The sequence below is a fragment of the Bacillus rossius genome, chromosome 8, assembly GCF_032445375.1.
Source record: "Bacillus rossius redtenbacheri isolate Brsri chromosome 8, Brsri_v3, whole genome shotgun sequence".
NCBI lineage: Eukaryota > Metazoa > Arthropoda > Insecta > Phasmatodea > Bacillidae > Bacillus > Bacillus rossius.
The window spans coordinates 40272476-40293145 of NC_086336.1; the positions used below are offsets into that span (position 1 = coordinate 40272476).

Below are 20670 nucleotides of genomic sequence, written 5' to 3' on the forward strand. Positions count from 1 at the left end.
GCAATTACACGACGTATGCACCAGTAGAATCAAACTAGGTGATCCTTACACCGACGACGTCAGTAACAAACTGAGCGACCTGCTGTCCAGGACTCGCTTATATACACGCACCGGTTGGAATAATACTCTAGTCAAATCAAGAACCAATTACTATAATACTCGAGTCAAAACACCATTGAAAGAAGAAGCGCACCAAAATAAGGTAACGCATTTGGAAACAAATTCATCAAATGAAATGAACACGCAATGCACGCACTTGCAGCTTTCATCTCAAGGTATCATTTAAATTTCATTCAAGCGAAGTATCAAGCCAATGTCATACTATCCTCAAAATATAACAGTCTTATAAATCACACCAGTTATAGAAGGACTTATAGTTTATAACACACATCATTTCAGCCATTGTTCTTTAACAAATTCGAATTTAAAAATGTAAAATGTAAGTACTTGTTAAGTTGAAGAACCAGGTACGTAAATATATTATATACTTTATGGACACTGTAGGCACAAAAACCATGAAAGTACATATGTAAGAATGATATTTAATAAAACTAATATTAGCTCTATACCCACACGACTATGTGTTGACTGCTGTGTCTAGGGTGTTGACCTCAATTTATACCGCTAGGACCTCCCTCCAGTCCAGTCACGTGTACCGTTGCTTCCGCTGTTGTCCCCCGCCTTGCTGGCGGCCTCCAATATTCGAACGAGGTGATCAACCATCCAAACCCTAAACATGTTCGCATTGTGTCTTGAGATCGGACCTGGACATCCAAGTTACATAGAGTATAATATACTCTGAAATACATAATAAAGAGAAAATTGATATAAATAACATTATACTTTGCTTAATAGTTCCAGAAGTAATGAACGCACTGCTTGACCAGTGACAGGTGTAACTAAATATTAAATATATTTTATTTTCCATTACCTTTCGTGGAATTTATTAATCATTCACTCTACGAAAAACAACTCAAGACAATATACCTGACCATAGAATTAAAATACAGTACCGCTATGCCTTACATGAAAGTCTAATTATTCGATAATCTGAATAACCTATAAATCGTTCATGTACAAAGCCACACATACAGGCCAATTGTCTATGGACCATCAGACCGAGTCATGACAATATCAGACGTATAGGTTAGAATTTTCAGAACCACAGGACCTTCTTCGTCTTTAGATAATTACAGTCATTTAGACCATCATGAAATCTTAATACATACTAAAGGACCAAGCGACCTTGAAAAATATTTTAGTAACACCAAGAGGTTTTGAACTAGTAAATATTCAGTCACTACATATTTTACTATGCGCAATCAACAAAAAGGAAGCACCATCAACGAAAAGACAGCACATTTGTAAACACCATCAACAAAAAGGAAGCACATTCATAGAAAAGGAAGCACAATCGGAAGCACAATCACAAAAAGGAAGCACATTTGGAAGCACAATCACAAAAAGGAAGCACATTTGGAAGCACAATCCACAAAAAGGAAGCACATTTGGAAGCACATTCAACGAAAAAGGAAGCACAATCATAGAAACAACGCACAATCGGAAGCACAATCAACAAAAAGGAAGCACATTCGGAAGCACATTCACAGAAAAGGAAGCACAATCGGAAGCACAATCACAAAAAGGAAGCACATTTGGAAGCACAACCACAAAAAGGAAGCACATTTGGAAGCACAACCACAAAAAGGAAGCACATTTGGAAGCACAATCCACAAAAAGGAAGCACATTTGGAAGCACATTCAACGAAAAAGGAAGCACAATCATAGAAACCACGCACAATCGGAAGCACAATCAACAAAAAGGAAGCACATTTTGGAAGCACCATCAAAAAGGCAGCACATTTTGGAAGCACCATCAAAAAGGCAGCACATTTTGGAAGCACAATCAAAAAAGGCAGCACATTTGGAAGCACCATCAACAAAAGAAGGAAACACATTTTGGAAGCACAATCAAAAAAGGCAGCACATTTGGAAGCACCATCAACAAAAAGAAGAAAGCACATTTTGGAAGCACCATCAAAAGGCAGCACATTTGGTAACACAAGTTACGAGAACTAAGTCTTAGTTAGAAATCAGAATGAAAGAAATAAAAACATTAAATTTTTACTTTTAATATTTAATTTATTTCTTAAGATTATACAAATAGAAGTAAAATAAGCCATTATTGTATGTAGCCAGCTTTCCTCAGTTCTTCGAGTATGAAGGATATTTCTTTTATGCACGAATAGTTTCCTGCACAAAGCGAGCCATGTAGAAGTCTTAGCCGGTCAACCAATAAGTTTGGATCTTTCCACGATGTGTACTCAATCTCTTCTACCACCATCTCACTTGCTTGTTTATTATAAATACTTTTAATATCACAATCGCCCCAGTGATCATAATAAGCGTTATCAGATTTATTTATTATAACACGTCGTTTCCATCGTTTCGGTCTCAGGACACCGTTACATTCTCCGATCTTGTCAGCTTTAGGTGCTTCATCACAGTCTATGCTTTTGTCAACAGCCTCAGAGTCACTGTTACAATCACTGTAGAAGACATCCTCTTCACCCAGATTACCATATGAATTCGATATCGATGATGTCGAAGTGCCATTATCGTCTTCATGCTTCCTTTTTAGGAGTCCATCATTTTTACAAAGTAAGAAAGATCTACTTGAATTCGGCTGGAATGTATTCTCACTTTTCACGTTAAGGATTCTTCCATTGTCTTCATTCTTCCATAAATCATCATCGTCCTTCAATTTAAGTTCTTTGTCGAGATCGGAAGAGCCACGAACATAATCTCTCTCAAGACAAGGAAAATTATTGTCGTAATGCAGATCACTATTCCTTAGTCTAGTAGATCCACCGTTGTACTCTGGCTTGTACGCAGGCTTAACGTTACAAGTTCTGTCATGTCTTTTTAAGCTCTCTCTCCGCGTAAACGACTTGTTACATCGAACGCAACTTATCATATTGCGTAGCGGATTTTTTACACAGTCATTCTTCTGGTGTTGTCTTCCATTCTTTCTCAAGATAAATTCTTTGCTGCAAAACTTACACCTGTGTCCTTTCGATACAGCGACAGACACCGAATCAGGATTCATATTAGTTACTGTGACTAATGTTAGATACAAACAGACAGTTTTCCAATTGGAACCATTACTTAAATATAATTTTTTAAATATTTCTTAAGCGATAGTTATCTCATGCAAAGGTACTTGTTGTAAGTAGTTCTGCTTTTCAACAACAGATGACACCACGTATTGCTTGCAGGTAAATATTATTTCTTTCTTTCATGCGGGATGCAGGATTCTCACTAACGATCGCAATAGAGGTATGGCATCGCTAGACTCCAAGGAGAAGGTAGTTTGTTCTTCCAGTTAGTGTTTCTCAGATTTCTCAGGGTATATATTATTATTTGACTGAATAATGATTTTTTTTTAAATTCCACCTAATAAAAATAAAATAGAAGCACTCAGAGAAAACCATCAGGGATGATGTCGTTTATAAACATCATAAATTACCATTTTTTTTAAAAAAAGTCCAAATTTAATCCTGCTTAAGCAAAGAGTTCTAGCACAAACGGGCTTGTGAACTCTTTGCTTAAGCAACATGAGAGTTCTAGCACAAGCCCCGCTTGTGAACTCTTTGCTTAAGCAACATGAGAGTTCTAGCACAAGCCCGCTTGTGAACTCTTTGCTTAAGCAACATGAGAGTTCTAGCACAAGCCCGCTTGTGAACTCTTTGCTTAAGCAACATGAGAGTTCTAGCACAAGCGGGCTTGTGAACTCTTTGCTTAAGCAACATGAGAGTTCTAGCACAAGCCCGCTTGTGAACTCTTTGCTTAAGCAACATGAGAGTTCTAGCACAAGCGGGCTTGTGAACTCTTTGCTTAAGCAACATGAGAGTTCTAGCACAAGCCCCGCTTGTGAACTCTTTGCTTAAGCAACATGAGAGTTCTAGCACAAGCCCGCTTGTGAACTCTTTGCTTAAGCAACATGAGAGTTCTAGCACAAGCCCGCTTGTGAACTCTTTGCTTAAGCAACATGAGAGTTCTAGCACAAGCGGGCTTGTGAACTCTTTGCTTAAGCAACATGAGAGTTCTAGCACAAGCGGGCTTGTGAACAGGATTAAATTTGGACTTTTTTTTAAAAAAATGGTAATTTATGATGTTTATAAACGACATCATCCCTGATGGTTTTCTCTGAGTGCTTCTATTTTATTTTTATTAGGTGGAATTTAAAAAAAAATCATTATTCAGTCAAATAATAATATATACCCTGAGAAATCTGAGAAACACTAACTGGAAGAACAAACTACCTTCTCCTTGGAGTCTAGCGATGCCATACCTCTATTGCGATCGTTAGTGAGAATCCTGCATCCCGCATGAAAGAAAGAAATAATATTTACCTGCAAGCAATACGTGGTGTCATCTGTTGTTGAAAAGCAGAACTACTTACAACAAGTACCTTTGCATGAGATAACTATCGCTTAAGAAATATTTAAAAAATTATATTTAAGTAATGGTTCCAATTGGAAAACTGTCTGTTTGTATCTAACATTAGTCACAGTAACTAATATGAATCCTGATTCGGTGTCTGTCGCTGTATCGAAAGGACACAGGTGTAAGTTTTGCAGCAAAGAATTTATCTTGAGAAAGAATGGAAGACAACACCAGAAGAATGACTGTGTAAAAAATCCGCTACGCAATATGATAAGTTGCGTTCGATGTAACAAGTCGTTTACGCGGAGAGAGAGCTTAAAAAGACATGACAGAACTTGTAACGTTAAGCCTGCGTACAAGCCAGAGTACAACGGTGGATCTACTAGACTAAGGAATAGTGATCTGCATTACGACAATAATTTTCCTTGTCTTGAGAGAGATTATGTTCGTGGCTCTTCCGATCTCGACAAAGAACTTAAATTGAAGGACGATGATGATTTATGGAAGAATGAAGACAATGGAAGAATCCTTAACGTGAAAAGTGAGAATACATTCCAGCCGAATTCAAGTAGATCTTTCTTACTTTGTAAAAATGATGGACTCCTAAAAAGGAAGCATGAAGACGATAATGGCACTTCGACATCATCGATATCGAATTCATATGGTAATCTGGGTGAAGAGGATGTCTTCTACAGTGATTGTAACAGTGACTCTGAGGCTGTTGACAAAAGCATAGACTGTGATGAAGCACCTAAAGCTGACAAGATCGGAGAATGTAACGGTGTCCTGAGACCGAAACGATGGAAACGACGTGTTATAATAAATAAATCTGATAACGCTTATTATGATCACTGGGGCGATTGTGATATTAAAAGTATTTATAATAAACAAGCAAGTGAGATGGTGGTAGAAGAGATTGAGTACACATCGTGGAAAGATCCAAACTTATTGGTTGACCGGCTAAGACTTCTACATGGCTCGCTTTGTGCAGGAAACTATTCGTGCATAAAAGAAATATCCTTCATACTCGAAGAACTGAGGAAAGCTGGCTACATACAATAATGGCTTATTTTACTTCTATTTGTATAATCTTAAGAAATAAATTAAATATTAAAAGTAAAAATTTAATGTTTTTATTTCTTTCATTCTGATTTCTAACTAAGACTTAGTTCTCGTAACTTGTGTTACCAAATGTGCTGCCTTTTGATGGTGCTTCCAAAATGTGCTTTCTTCTTTTTGTTGATGGTGCTTCCAAATGTGCTGCCTTTTTTGATTGTGCTTCCAAAATGTGTTTCCTTCTTTTGTTGATGGTGCTTCCAAATGTGCTGCCTTTTTTGATTGTGCTTCCAAAATGTGCTGCCTTTTTGATGGTGCTTCCAAAATGTGCTGCCTTTTTGATGGTGCTTCCAAAATGTGCTTCCTTTTTGTTGATTGTGCTTCCGATTGTGCGTGGTTTCTATGATTGTGCTTCCTTTTTCGTTGAATGTGCTTCCAAATGTGCTTCCTTTTTGTGGATTGTGCTTCCAAATGTGCTTCCTTTTTGTGGTTGTGCTTCCAAATGTGCTTCCTTTTTGTGGTTGTGCTTCCAAATGTGCTTCCTTTTTGTGATTGTGCTTCCGATTGTGCTTCCTTTTCTGTGAATTGTGCTTCCGAATGTGCTTCCTTTTTGTTGATTGTGCTTCCGATTGTGCGTTGTTTCTATGATTGTGCTTCCTTTTTCGTTGAATGTGCTTCCAAATGTGCTTCCTTTTTGTGGATTGTGCTTCCAAATGTGCTTCCTTTTTGTGATTGTGCTTCCAAATGTGCTTCCTTTTTGTGATTGTGCTTCCGATTGTGCTTCCTTTTCTATGAATGTGCTTCCTTTTTGTTGATGGTGTTTACAAATGTGCTGTCTTTTCGTTGATGGTGCTTCCTTTTTGTTGATTGCGCATAGTAAAATATGTAGTGACTGAATATTTACTAGTTCAAAACCTCTTGGTGTTACTAAAATATTTTTCAAGGTCGCTTGGTCCTTTAGTATGTATTAAGATTTCATGATGGTCTAAATGACTGTAATTATCTAAAGACGAAGAAGGTCCTGTGGTTCTGAAAATTCTAACCTATACGTCTGATATTGTCATGACTCGGTCTGATGGTCCATAGACAATTGGCCTGTATGTGTGGCTTTGTACATGAACGATTTATAGGTTATTCAGATTATCGAATAATTAGACTTTCATGTAAGGCATAGCGGTACTGTATTTTAATTCTATGGTCAGGTATATTGTCTTGAGTTGTTTTTCGTAGAGTGAATGATTAATAAATTCCACGAAAGGTAATGGAAAATAAAATATATTTAATATTTAGTTACACCTGTCACTGGTCAAGCAGTGCGTTCATTACTTCTGGAACTATTAAGCAAAGTATAATGTTATTTATATCAATTTTCTCTTTATTATGTATTTCAGAGTATATTATACTCTATGTAACTTGGATGTCCAGGTCCGATCTCAAGACACAATGCGAACATGTTTAGGGTTTGGATGGTTGATCACCTCGTTCGAATATTGGAGGCCGCCAGCAAGGCGGGGGACAACAGCGGAAGCAACGGTACACGTGACTGGACTGGAGGGAGGTCCTAGCGGTATAAATTGAGGTCAACACCCTAGACACAGCAGTCAACACATAGTCGTGTGGGTATAGAGCTAATATTAGTTTTATTAAATATCATTCTTACATATGTACTTTCATGGTTTTTGTGCCTACAGTGTCCATAAAGTATATAATATATTTACGTACCTGGTTCTTCAACTTAACAAGTACTTACATTTTACATTTTTAAATTCGAATTTGTTAAAGAACAATGGCTGAAATGATGTGTGTTATAAACTATAAGTCCTTCTATAACTGGTGTGATTTATAAGACTGTTATATTTTGAGGATAGTATGACCAATAGGATGATAATATGATGTGACATTGGCTTGATACTTCGCTTGAATGAAATTTAAATGATACCTTGAGATGAAAGCTGCAAGTGCGTGCATTGCGTGTTCATTTCATTTGATGAATTTGTTTCCAAATGCGTTACCTTATTTTGGTGCGCTTCTTCTTTCAATGGTGTTTTGACTCGAGTATTATAGTAATTGGTTCTTGATTTGACTAGAGTATTATTCCAACCGGTGCGTGTATATAAGCGAGTCCTGGACAGCAGGTCGCTCAGTTTGTTACTGACGTCGTCGGTGTAAGGATCACCTAGTTTGATTCTACTGGTGCATACGTCGTGTAATTGCCTGTTCTTGAGACTTCGATGGCATCTTTACCATCTAAAACGTCGAACTTGATGGACGACGCACCATCGTCTACGGGAACCCTGACGTCAGCTACGGTGGAGAAGGTGCAGATCCCGTCGGCAAAGACGACGTCATCAAAAGAGGAGATTTCAACAGTCGCGATACCGTCAGCAGGAGAGACTTTAATGCCGTTGGTGCTGACTACGCAGGAAAACTCGTCGAACTTCGTTTCGCCCTCGATGGAAACTTCAATGACTGGTGATTCAACACCGACTAACGAACATCGGTGCTGTTACTGTGACAAGATTTTCACAAACAGCAGCAATACTCGACGACACGAGAGGAGAGAATGCGCTAAGAACCCTTATCGTAAAATGTTTGTTTGTGAGAAATGTCACAAGCAATTTGCAAGACAAGATAATATGAAAACGCACATGAAGACATGCAAAGGACCTGCTGTGCGGCAGAAAGTAAAGGTTTCGGTGCAGCAACGATGTATTGATGTTCATATGAGTATGCCTGGAGATGGTGTAACTGCTGCAACAACATCATCTGGTTCGGGTCTGAAAGGATCGTCTTCATCACCACGGTATCCTTGCAGCTACTGTGATATGTCGTTCGCATTTTCTCATGATGCACGAAGACATGAGCGGAGTAAATGCAAGAAGAATCCATCTCGTATAAAGTTTCGCTGTGATGGGTGTCATGAATGGTTTACACATATTGACAGTTTGCGACGACATGTGAAAAAATGCAACGGTAAAGTCCGTGTGTCTACTGAAGAACTACCTGTAGAAACTTCGACTCCTCGCTTTAGATTGGAGACTCGTAAGAGAACAAGCAAGAAAACCGATGTGCAGCAACCGATTGGTATGACGTCTGAACATGAAAATAAACCTAAGACTGTGTTCGGCTCATTACAAGTGAATGATAATGGGTTCTACTTGGCGCAGTCTGCATTTCGTGGGACATTGAAAGACTACTATTATCCAAATACGTTAGGTGAGTCGAAAGACATTTGTAATTTTCTTGATGATATCAAAGAGAACATAATCAATCAGCTTACTGATGATGTAGCAACAAACGGTTCATTAAAATACAACTTGTGGTTGGACTGTATATATGGAAAGCCGTATCCATTCGAAGACGAAGTGAAGAAGTGTGCATTCAAGACATCGGCTGCAGTAATTTACAGTTCTAACGATGTGAAGCATACTGTTAAAAACGGTATCCAGAAACTCTGTCAAGAAGAGGAGGACTATGTCTGTAAAGGTTCTGGCTGGACTCTTTCTAGTATAAGCCGATTGGAGCTAAGAATTAGTCATTTCACGCCGCTGCGGACCTAAATGATTATAAGATTGCTGGCTTTCGCAAGTGTTCGTGTAGTAAAGTAGAAATTATGTAATAAAGTTTATTTTGTGAAAGAACTTGTGTTGTTTTCTTTCTCGAACCTGCCACTATTATATTATGTTTATTTTTTTCCATCTTCATTCCGAATCGTGTCAAGGGCCTGAGTCGACCTAATTAATCATTTTATTGTTTGCAAATTTATTTAATGAATTTGTAACTTTTTCCCGAATCTCTAGCAATATAATTACGAATTTTCCAAGATGGTGGTGTTGATGGCTTATAGGATGATGGTAGTAGAGGTTTTAAAGTCTCTTTAAGAATGTTGAAGATGGTTTATTGAAATTATTATTATTTTACATAAAATTAAACATTATTGCATCGATCAGGTATCGAACAAAGGACTGGAATCCAGCGATTCAATAAATAAATTAATGGGTGATTTATTTAATAAATTTTGGAATCTTTCCCGAATTCCTAGCTAAATAATTATGGATTTTCAAGATGGTGGCCAAATGACAAGATGGTGGGTGTCACAGTAATAATAAATGATTACTGCACTCTAGCGGGTAAGAATTAAACTAACATGGCGTGAGCGCACTCTCACAAGATGGCTGCCTCCAGCAGACGAAAACAAGATGGCGGCCACCAGCAGACGAAAACAAGATGGCTGCCACCAGCAGACGAAAACAATATGGCGGCCACCAGCAGACGAAAACAAGATGGTGGTTGATGTTTACATCGAATTTCAAAGTTCGAAAAAAAAAAAATTCAAATCCAAGATGGCGTCCGTGACACAAAGTGCAACGGTGACGTCACGATTCGAAGTTTGTGGAAATTTCTAGAAATACAAAATGGCGGATGGATTAGCATGGATTGGCATACAGATTAGTATGGATTAGCATACAGATTAGCATAGATTAGCATACGGATTAGCATAGATTGGCATAGATTAGCATAGATTGGCATAGATTAGCATAGATTGGCATAGATTGGCATAGATTAGCGTAGATTGGCATAGATTGGCATAGATTAGCATAGATTAGCAAGGTCAAAGGTCAAGTCCTGATAGCGGCTTAACAGTGGCTTGCGTTAGGGATGATTCAGCCACTTTTAGGACTTTTCTATCCACTGGGATTTTTACGGAATAAAACGGGAAATTTTCCCTCGAAACGGGAATTTTTTCCCTCGAAACGGGAATTTTTCCCTCGAAAACGGGAAATTTTGAGTCATTTTGAGTCATTTTTGAGGAATTTTGAGGAATTTTGGGTCAAAAATGACGTCATCCAAGATGGCGGCCGGCTCCTGGCTCCTGCGCCTGTGCTTGAACCCCCCTTTTCCAACTACTCACAACCATTGAATTTATATATATTCAATGCCACAAATGTCATGATAACCACACCATTTCACAAGTATTGACTTCGACAAGTAGCCAAAGTTACGTCCTATGCCACGTAAAAAAGGGGGTATTAAAATATTCAAAATTACAAGATGGCGAGTCCTAAACCGCCCTAAGTATTGAGTACGCGTCCCCCCCCCCCCCTCTTCCCAAAAATACAACAAATTTCTGAAAAATACGTTAATAGATTGGTTCTTGGTATTTAAGGGGGTTCAGGCCTCGCCATCTTGTATTTTTCCTTATTTATTTATCTTGATATATTTCTCCCAATTTTTGGCATATTAAGGCATAAGTCATGTTTCCCAGACATATTTTTTACCTTGTTAAACAACATTTTTTACAACAGGCTCTAGTCTGTAAGCTCCGGAAGGAAATGACATTATCTCACACGGGCGACTACAACTACCGTGATAATTACACAAGTGTAGACTTCAACATGCAGCCAAAGCTAAGTCCTATGCTATGTCGGACCAAAAGAAATGTCACACGAAAGAAGATGTAGTATAAAAGCGGTATCAAATTATTTGAAATTGCAAGATGGTGAGGCCTAGTTCCCCTTAAACACTTTGAAAGAAAATGTAAGGCGCAGCAGTGCGACGTTTAAGGTGCGCGGTGAGAGACCCAACTAAATTATTTAACCCCCCCGCCGCGGGACTATTAGTTTATCTGGACGGCCCTTTGAGTTCGGCCATATTCACGCCACAGATGTTTACCCAGCATCGTCAAGTGTCCCTCCCGCGCCCCACCAATTACGTCCCATCATCGACAGTCAATTAACTCGCCAAGCTTAATAGACGGCAGGTTCGCGTCAGCAGTTCTCGCCGCCACGCGATGTCAGCGAGTCAAACACTGCTATCTTGAGGGCCCCACCTACCTGGACACACATACGGTGTACAGAGCTTAAAAAAAAAATATGTATATATATAAACACTTCTACAGATATCCGCGCTGTGTCTGCTCACGAAAATCATTTATGAATAAGAGGGCGGATGAATAGTTCTGTTTCCTTATTTCGTATTTAAAATGTATTTTCAGAAGCGTGAAAAATCGACTAAATCGCTAGTTTTCAGATATATATATATATATATATATATATATATGGCATGAAACATGATCAGATTCTTGAAAGCATTCAAGGGACTCGCGATACACCATATTTATTTCTCCGCCATATAATGCTATGGTTACCTCTCAAAACTGATACTCCAACAGCCTAGCGCTTAGGAAAGTCGCGAAAGTCTTTGTAATTATCATCACTTGCGTGCCTTTTCCCACCCATTAAATTACACTACGTGCATTTATCTTTTGAAAATATTTGGGACTGAACCAAATGCCAGGGAGGTATCAAGTTAAAATGCTAAAAATAGCCTTTAAACTTTAAATAAAAGTAATAACGAAGGAAAAAAGACAAAACAACAAGGTGTGACGCCGAGCCGTAACAGAAAATGATGAGGGGGGGGGGGGGAAGCAGGTACATAAAAACAGCATTTGCGTGTCCGCCAAGCCCACACGCCGGACGATGGCTGAACTTATTACCGTGTCTACTTTCCATTGTGTGGGCTTGTATTTATCAGTGCGGACTCTTCAAGTTCCCAGCATCACGTACACGTCAGATAGCATAGACTTTCACGGAGATAAGTACGTGAGGATGGTTGAAGAATAACAATGATAAGGGGGGGGGGGGGTTATGGAACAGATTTCAGTTTGCCGTGTACCTTGACAAACTTTCGCCTGACGTCTGCGGGGAATTCGCATGCCATCCAATGCCTCAGTAAAAAAAAAAAAAAATAATAATTTATCTACTTGCATGTAAACATTAACGGCAATTTTGACTAATGATTAAGAAAAAAAATAAAAACTTAAGAATTAATTAGTTTAATAATAAATAAAAAATATAAAAATACTGACAGAGAACGGGTTCTATTTATAATTAATATTTTTGAGTATATGTGCTATTTCTTTTGTAATTTCTTATGACTATTACCGCTAAATATTACTAAAAGTTTTATGAAACCCTGAACATGTTTGTAATAATCATATATATTACTTTTATTAGTATTTGACGTGTGTGGTAAAACGTAATAATGTATGTGTATAGGCTATTTTGATATTGATAACCATACGGATACATGTGTTTATGTTGATGTATATACGTTGTACATTGTATGTATAGTCCCCCAGCATGAGCTTTCAGCTCTTTGGGACAAGATGCAATAAAGTTAAAAAAAAAAAATAAAAAAAAAAAAGTATATTGACGCGCGTATAACAGGCGGGTGGAAAAAAGGGGAGAGGAAGAAGGCAGGGAGGAGGGGGGGGAATTTTTCAGATCTAAACTTTCAGCAAGGTGTCAAAGTAGTCCTATCCTACCGCCTGTGAGTGGCGCCTTAGTCTCTTAGAAATTACAGTAAATTTACGAACATTTCAACGAAAAATTCACCTCAAATAAACGAAGAGTTAGTTAAGTTATTTGTAATTTCATATGACTGGTTCTTCGTAGAAGTTACGGCGTATTTCAACGTCCTAATTCTGTTATTTCCTTATAAACAGGGAACAAACACTTGAAGAAATATTTTTGTTTTGCATGAGGCTTAATCAGTTTTTGAATGTTTTTCCTTCTTAAATACAAACATTAATCTTGTAAGTGAACAAGAATCAAAGGAGTGAATTTTTGACCCACATATTTATGAAGATAACGATACAATTACGAAGATCCCTAGATAACTTACAACCGGCGTTCTTCGTCGATTTAAGGTGAACAGTTCTTACAGTGTAGACTGGTGTCACCGTGCATTTAGACCGGAGCAATTGCCAGTTTCGGAATTTCTTCTGGATATGCTAGATTTTGGTAAATTTACTTAGCGCATTCTCGAGAGACCTGCGTTGTACAGTCCAAGAACAACGGGAGAAAGAATGTTCTGCCAAAACACGTGTGGACGTTGCAGCCAAGCGGGAGAAATTCACAATGTGACACCGGCGCTCGCGGCCACAGTAGAAAGATTCATGCCGAAGGATGGGTTACACGATGTAAACGAAATATAGGCAAAGTACAGTCCACGAACAAGTGCACTTTTGCTAACAGGTTTTTGTTAGCTGAATATTCTTCCATCGTTTCTGGGAAATATTCTGTTAAGTGGTCGGCGAAGCAAGTTCTTTAAAGAGACTACTTAATTAAATTTAATATTATGATTTGTGTGTAATGACAGCTTAATGCCTCAAATCGTCTTTCAAAGTGTTTAGATACAAGAAAAAAATAGGTTGATATGTTTTCCAAAATTTGTTGTATGCTGCTTTTTGTTCAATTCCCCATCGGATACGCCCTTGCGTTTGTTAGATAGACGACCTCGCACCTTCTGAACCAATCCCACCACTCCGCCAGGCAGCAGCTCCAATGACAAGGAAGCAGATGAGCGACACTGAAAACTGCCGTGGTGTCGTAACACGCAGCTGCAATGGGACGCACGCGTACGGATACTCGCAACGAAGATAGTGAGTAAACGCCCAAGCTCTTACATGTTCTTGAATCCGTGTGGCCAACAGGGGCTCACTATCTGGTCGCGGTGGTTGTGATATTTGTTGGCTTTTTTTATTACGTTAGAATTACGTAGATAGATAGATGTGTTTACACGACTGGTGTTTATATAATTACGTTGTGATTTGATTTTATCCTTTAGTCTACGTACCTATATCCCAGCGGTTATTTTCTTGGCTATAAATAGATAGGCTATAATCATATAACGTGGTTTCAATTCTCGTAATTTGTTTTCCAATGACAAGCCTTGGCCTTCATTAAACGTAGGCACATATATCTGTTGTATTATTACGTAACGGATACAGGAATTTTTTCTGAGGGAGGGGGAAGGGGAAGGTATTAAAAAAATTAAATTTGAAAAAAAAAAAAAAACTTGCATTACTATTAAAACTAACACACTGACATAATGGCCTGCAGTAGAAGCCGTGGGCGACGTGGTTTCTCACAGAGTAACATAGAACTGTCTTCGCTGGTATTTTGAAAATTTTTTCATAACTTCAGGGGGGAAAAAAGATTTTTCTTCTATCCCTCCTGCAACCGCCACTGCAGACACCTCTTGCTCTTACAAAATTTAAAAAATGTAACTAGGAAACCGTCCCAGCGTTTTAGGCGTATGCAATTTCGTTTCGTCCCACACAGCAGAGACATTTCGGACAGGCTTTTGTAACACTACAATGTTTCAGTCTTCTGAAATAGTGAGTGCGGAATGGGGTGAACAGCGAGGTCATTAGCGACAGTAACACAACGATACTTAAAATAAACTGATATAACCAATATTATCTAACCAATCCAGTGTTTGCTTGGAGTTATTTTGGAAAACGACGGAAAAACAGAAATAAAAAATGGCCCGACCGGGATTCGAACACGCGTTTTTCTCCCTCCAGAATGCGAGTTCTATGTTTTCACCATTGAGCCAGGCTCAGTGAAACCATAGAAGTATATTTCACACGAAAAGAATGAAGAATACACAATATATTAAGTTTTATTTCACCAAACGTATAATTACAATTGTCAAGTTTCCTTTATTCTTGGCTAAGAGCTGAAGAGAATAGAACAGATGAAATTCTGTACACAAAAATATTTGGTCTGTAGCTCATTCGCTTTTTTATGAGCCACCTAGAACGATACAAACCCATGTTTTTCTTACCGCAGCTCTTCCTGTACGTTAGTTAGCCCATGAAATCTAATACTAAGATGCTGATTAAAACACTACCGGCTTTGCCTATTGAATTAGCTATATATACGAATACGTATGTACCAGTACCGGTGTCATAACTACGGCCAGTATGAACTTATATTTTAAATAATTTTCAACAAAGTAACCACAAATATACTAGGTAATTATCAACACTAGTACCGGTAATGCTTCGGCGCATACTAGCAACAAACCATTAGACATAGTAAAAAATGAGAGATAATTCATAGACACAGTACGCGAGGCTTTTTTATGCAGCCTGCAATACCACATTAATACGATTTTGGGCATACTAACGTAACGAAATTAACTGTGTGATTTCAAATAACAATATACTATTCGTTAATTCAGACTGGTGTAGAACAACAATGTGGTTCATCAAACAAAATGGAAATCAACCCACGGATCAACGAATTCACAGTAGCACGATTAAAATTGTATTGAATTTCTGTGTTAGTCGGTGGTCCTAAATAAGAGATGAATATTTCATTGTTACATTGATTTTAACCAAGATGAGAATATACTGACATACTCATCACTCACGTACTAAAAATTTAAATAAAATATTATGTACGTAGTTACATATTTATACGAAATGGCACATAAACCTTTATTTTTAAATATATGTACATATAATACCAACAAATAAATTAGTCAGTTTACATTATTTAGCCGAGGTGAAACGTGCTACAATTTCAATTACTTTTTTTTTGAACAGACGCCGGTATTTTCCATACAGTACTTATTGACAACATGAATAGGTTGGTTTACTCCTGACACTACCGGGTCGGGGGGGGAAAAAAAAAATACTACGTAAAATTTGAAATATGGGCTCACTCACCAAAGAAATCCTCCCAGCTGAGAGAGCCATCTGAATCGCAATCCTCGGAAGCAGACACCTGGCCTGAGGTCATTCTGCCACCCAGAAAAATTTTTCACGCACTCGTCACATCACAATATTTCGACCAACGGTCAAACGCCTCCCCCCGCACTCGGCCACAACACGCTTCACGCCCTCGCCCACTGCGCTCACAACACAACAATCGACTGGCTGCCTACGCTATTCAGTCAGGATCACTCATATTTACAGATTTTTCCTACCCGCGCGGCACCCAGCGCCATCCCTCGGCGATACACTGAACTACATGCACATCGCTCGAACGGCTTTCTCAATCGCTTCCGCGCGGGGCGGTACGGGTATGACGCATGAAATTGTTCATTCAGTATGTACCACATTCAATATCGCTGATTTCGCATTGATAATTAATACGAGTTTTTCAACTTTCACACTGAATTTTAAATTTCGATCAATCACTAATCAGCCGTACAAAAACTTCTTCTTAGAAAAAGTATTCTTACTTTATACACACACACAAACAATTTTTTTTTATATCTGTACATATTCAGAAATGACTTCAGGCATCAAAACCATCGTGCTCGCTTATATAATACATGTCCAACAAGTATGCAGTTCACCCAGGCTCATTAGAATTTTGTTTGAAAGCAGGGGTATTTCAATTTCATCATTTTAGAAAATACTCTTTACAGCAGACTGATTTTAATAAAGAGCAGCAATGAAACTATTGCAAACTACCTAGTTTCTAGTGTATGTAGGGACAGCGCATCGGATAAGTATCGATAATTTACTCATGAGTAGTATCGGAAGAAAAGTATCATACTCATGAAAGTATCAATACTTTTCTTTAGCATTTTTAAAATTTTATTATAACAAGCATTAAATTAATCAAAAGCCAAGTTTTTATTTCAATTATCTACCAATTTTGTCTTAGCACAAACTCTGTCATCTTAAAAGTGAATATTTTTAATCTTGGGTCTTGAAAGCAGGACATTGCAATCAAATGATAACTTCAATGCATTTAAATATATTGAATGTTTAATTAGGGTACCTCATTCTTACATTTCACACTTTTTGTAGTCACTCAAAATCAATTATCTATCCAGTCGTTTCGGTGATAATCTGTTTCATGTATTTGACAATATACTGCCTGCCTTCGAAAATAAACATTCGGAGGGGACTGATGTCGCTGGAACTGCTATAAATTCATTGGCTAGTTTATTTGGCAATACAGATTTCACATCTTCTCATTAGTCCAAAGGATCAGTCAATAGTGATAATGGTGTTGCCAAATATAAGCTAATTTCATCTTTTTCATCTGCAGACTAAATAGACTGTAAAGAGCCTGTTCTACCTTTGCCTTTTTCTTTGCTGTGCAGTAAGGACATGTGATGACTCCAGAAATCATATACTCATTTTGTGTCAACAGAAGAATCACTATCTGAATCACTAATGGTGACATTTACTGCTGCTGAACGCCTAACCATAAATACTGTCTTAGCATAAGCTATGGCATCTTGAAAGTGAATGTTTTTGAATTCTGGGTCTAGCAAACAGGAGATAGCAATCAAATGATTTATCTTCAATGTATTCAAATATATGTTGTATGTATTTGTATTATTACCTCGTACTTCACCTGACTCTGCTACACTGCTGTCACTAGGAACTCTTGGATCATTGATCTGTGCTTTGAGGCAGTTGACTATCGGTATGATTTTGCTGATAGTTAAATACTTCTCACCAGACCGTTTTTTGGTGATGTAATCTATTGGCTTCAAAATGTTGAGCAATAGTTTAATATTCTGTACTTCTAAAGCCGAGGGAGTAGGTGGTGAATTCGTGTTTAGCATCACAATTTGGTGTATATTAGGAGCCAGTTCAACATACCTCTTGAGTATGTAATAAACAGAATTCCAATGGGTCTTTACATCCAATATCAACTTAAGAGAGATTCCCATTTGTTGTTTCCTCAATAAATCACTCTGAATGACACTTTTAAGAAAAACAAAACTTATTTTATCCATAGTAAGATATATTGATTATTTTGTTTAAAACCATAATAGGTATCTAGTAGAATACCAATACAAACAGTGTAATGTGTGTGTGACATAGGACAGGGTGAATATTGAATTTGATATTTTGTTGAGAGATTGGGGTTCGATACCTGCCAAAAAGTACTCACATGAGTAAAGTATCAAATTAAAAATATCTGTATTAAAAAAAAAAGTACTAAATACCAAATGTATGTATGTATATATAAATATGTTAGCAACCACATTAGCCACAATTGTAAATAAAACCTAAGTATATTACATAACAAGTTTTTCCAAATAATTTTTTTTAGCAATAGATGTAATATCACCTTACTTCATGTATACCCAAGCATTAAAAAAAAATAATCCAGAACTCAACCAGGCCCGAGATATTACCCCCCCCCCCCTTTTTTTTCCCCCACGACAGCCAAATCCACATAGTGGACCCTGTAAGTGTATTATTACAACCCCCCCCCTCCCCCTTAATTTCTTCCAACCAAATTATTTAACACATTTGTGCTATCTGGAATGATGTCATTTAACAGAAAATCAGTATCCCCCTAATACAACAGACATCCTTTTTTTTTATATTTGTTACTATTCAAATAAGAACATCTTATGTTTTCTGTCACAGACAGGACAAATATGGCAGATGTTATAGTCAGCTGCCTAACCATAGGGACTGTACTTAGGTATCATTTGTACAGACTATCTTACAAAAGTATGTTCTCTATCAGTATTCCTGTGCTTTGATTTAAACCATTTTAACTTGAAACATTAACAATAGTGACGTTTTGTTTAGCAAACAAAACATTGCAATGCATACTTCTTTATGCAGGGATTGTTTTCCTTGCAGTTGCTGATAATGGTTACAGTGAATAATAATGTCTTACAATACTTATCACGTAATTTTCACAGAAATCTAAGAAATCCAGTAATTTTACAGCTTGTTTGTCATTTTAACAAAAATCATTACTTCAAATTCATTCTCTCTCTCTCTTTTGGTGTAACTACTGATATTCATGCAGTAAAATCTTTACTTACATTTTTAATAGTGCAATTGAGTTTGTATTAAGTGTTATTCAAGCTAGTTATGGTACCACCTTACTTGAAAAAGTAATGCAAATATGCCTGAATTTCAATTAATCTTATCTCTCAGTCAATCCAATACAGTCAGTTGTAAATATAATTCCTCCCTGGAAGTTACAAATAAATATGCAATATCTTGGTGAAGGCAATGTTATTTTAGGTGATATGAGTTGTTTATTCAAAGCCTGAATTAACAGGCAGTGATGCAAATTGAAAATAATGATGTAGCTGTCCAAATACCTTTATGTTAATCTTTATTACAAAATCCCCTCCAACAAAAAAATTCCCTCATGTGCCATAGATGAGGTTATATAACTTATTTACATGAATTAAGTCATAACTTTAATGATAAAACTCAAACTTCCTACACAAAATTTTCATTTTCTTTACATGCCATTTAAATAAACTTAATTTTTCATAAAAATTTGTCACTGTAACTTACATTTATTTTGTAAACAAAATTGGCAAATTCCAAAATTACTACTCCAAGATATTACTGTACAACTATGCCCATATCATTAATACCTCACAGAGTGCAGAGGCAAACACTACAAGCTCATGTGGTAAGTATGTGACAAAGCTGTGTCATGGTACACAGAGAAGCATATGCAGAATTTATTTTCAGGGGGAGGAGATGTATAATATACCCACCCTTCCCTGCGCATTTGCCCCTGGGCAGAGAATATGTCTTGCTTTTCAAACTCGTTGGCATGATTCTTGATGCTGATGTAACATATCACTGCAATGACAGCCACAGTACAGCAGACAGCACACAAACTACATGCCAGCCAATACACCATACACAGAGGCATGAATGCAAGGAATACGAAAATAATCTTTCACAATGATAGCGTTGAAAAGCTGACTAGATTTATCGCACAAAAAATTATCTTCAAATGTTACACAATAAAAACAATTACCTGCAATGAGACGAACCTCTTAAGCAATGTTTTTCCCTGCAATCATTCATCCATTAATGTTTTAATGAGGAACAAAATTTACATCCTAGTTAATGAGTGTGAAATAATAGTTCATTGCAAGTAAAAGGAAAAAGCATAGTTTATTGAATAAATAACACTATAAAAAATAGTTAATAGGAGTTATTTGGCAACATACAAAATCTTCACATTTAATATTACTACCTATTTATTCTTTCACCAAAATAAAATGCACTATATATGCACAATTCCAAAACAATGTTTAGTCCATTAGTACATTGAAGACTTATTTACTAGCAAAAAGTCTAACCCCTGTTTTTCAATTTTCTGAACAATTTTTTTTGTTTAATTCAGTCAAGTTTGAAATTTCCAAGGAAATCAGGTATACCTAGTTGAAGTAAAATGATTGAAAATGTCAATTTAGTTTCAAGACATAGTTTAGTTTTCAGACTGTAGAAAACCAAGCCTTTAGAAACCGAGGGTATAAAAATGAAGAATTCTCTAGTTATAAGGTGACTGCAGTTGGCTTCATCAGTTTCAAATATTTCTTAATTTTTTTTCAAAC

The 20670-nt window shown here is 37.2% G+C and overlaps 1 protein-coding gene across 1 annotated transcript in view; it reads right to left on the reverse strand.

The window, feature by feature from the left end:
• The window catches only part of LOC134534785 (uncharacterized), a 310090-nt gene extending 293859 nt beyond the window's left edge, over nt 1-16231 (reverse strand). Inside the window, exon 1 of the mRNA XM_063373363.1 lies at nt 16031-16231. Coding sequence (XP_063229433.1) covers nt 16031-16103 — 73 coding nt within the window. The 5' untranslated portion in view covers nt 16104-16231. The remainder of the gene's footprint in view (nt 1-16030) is intronic.
• Between the last annotated feature and the right edge of the window lie 4439 nt (nt 16232-20670).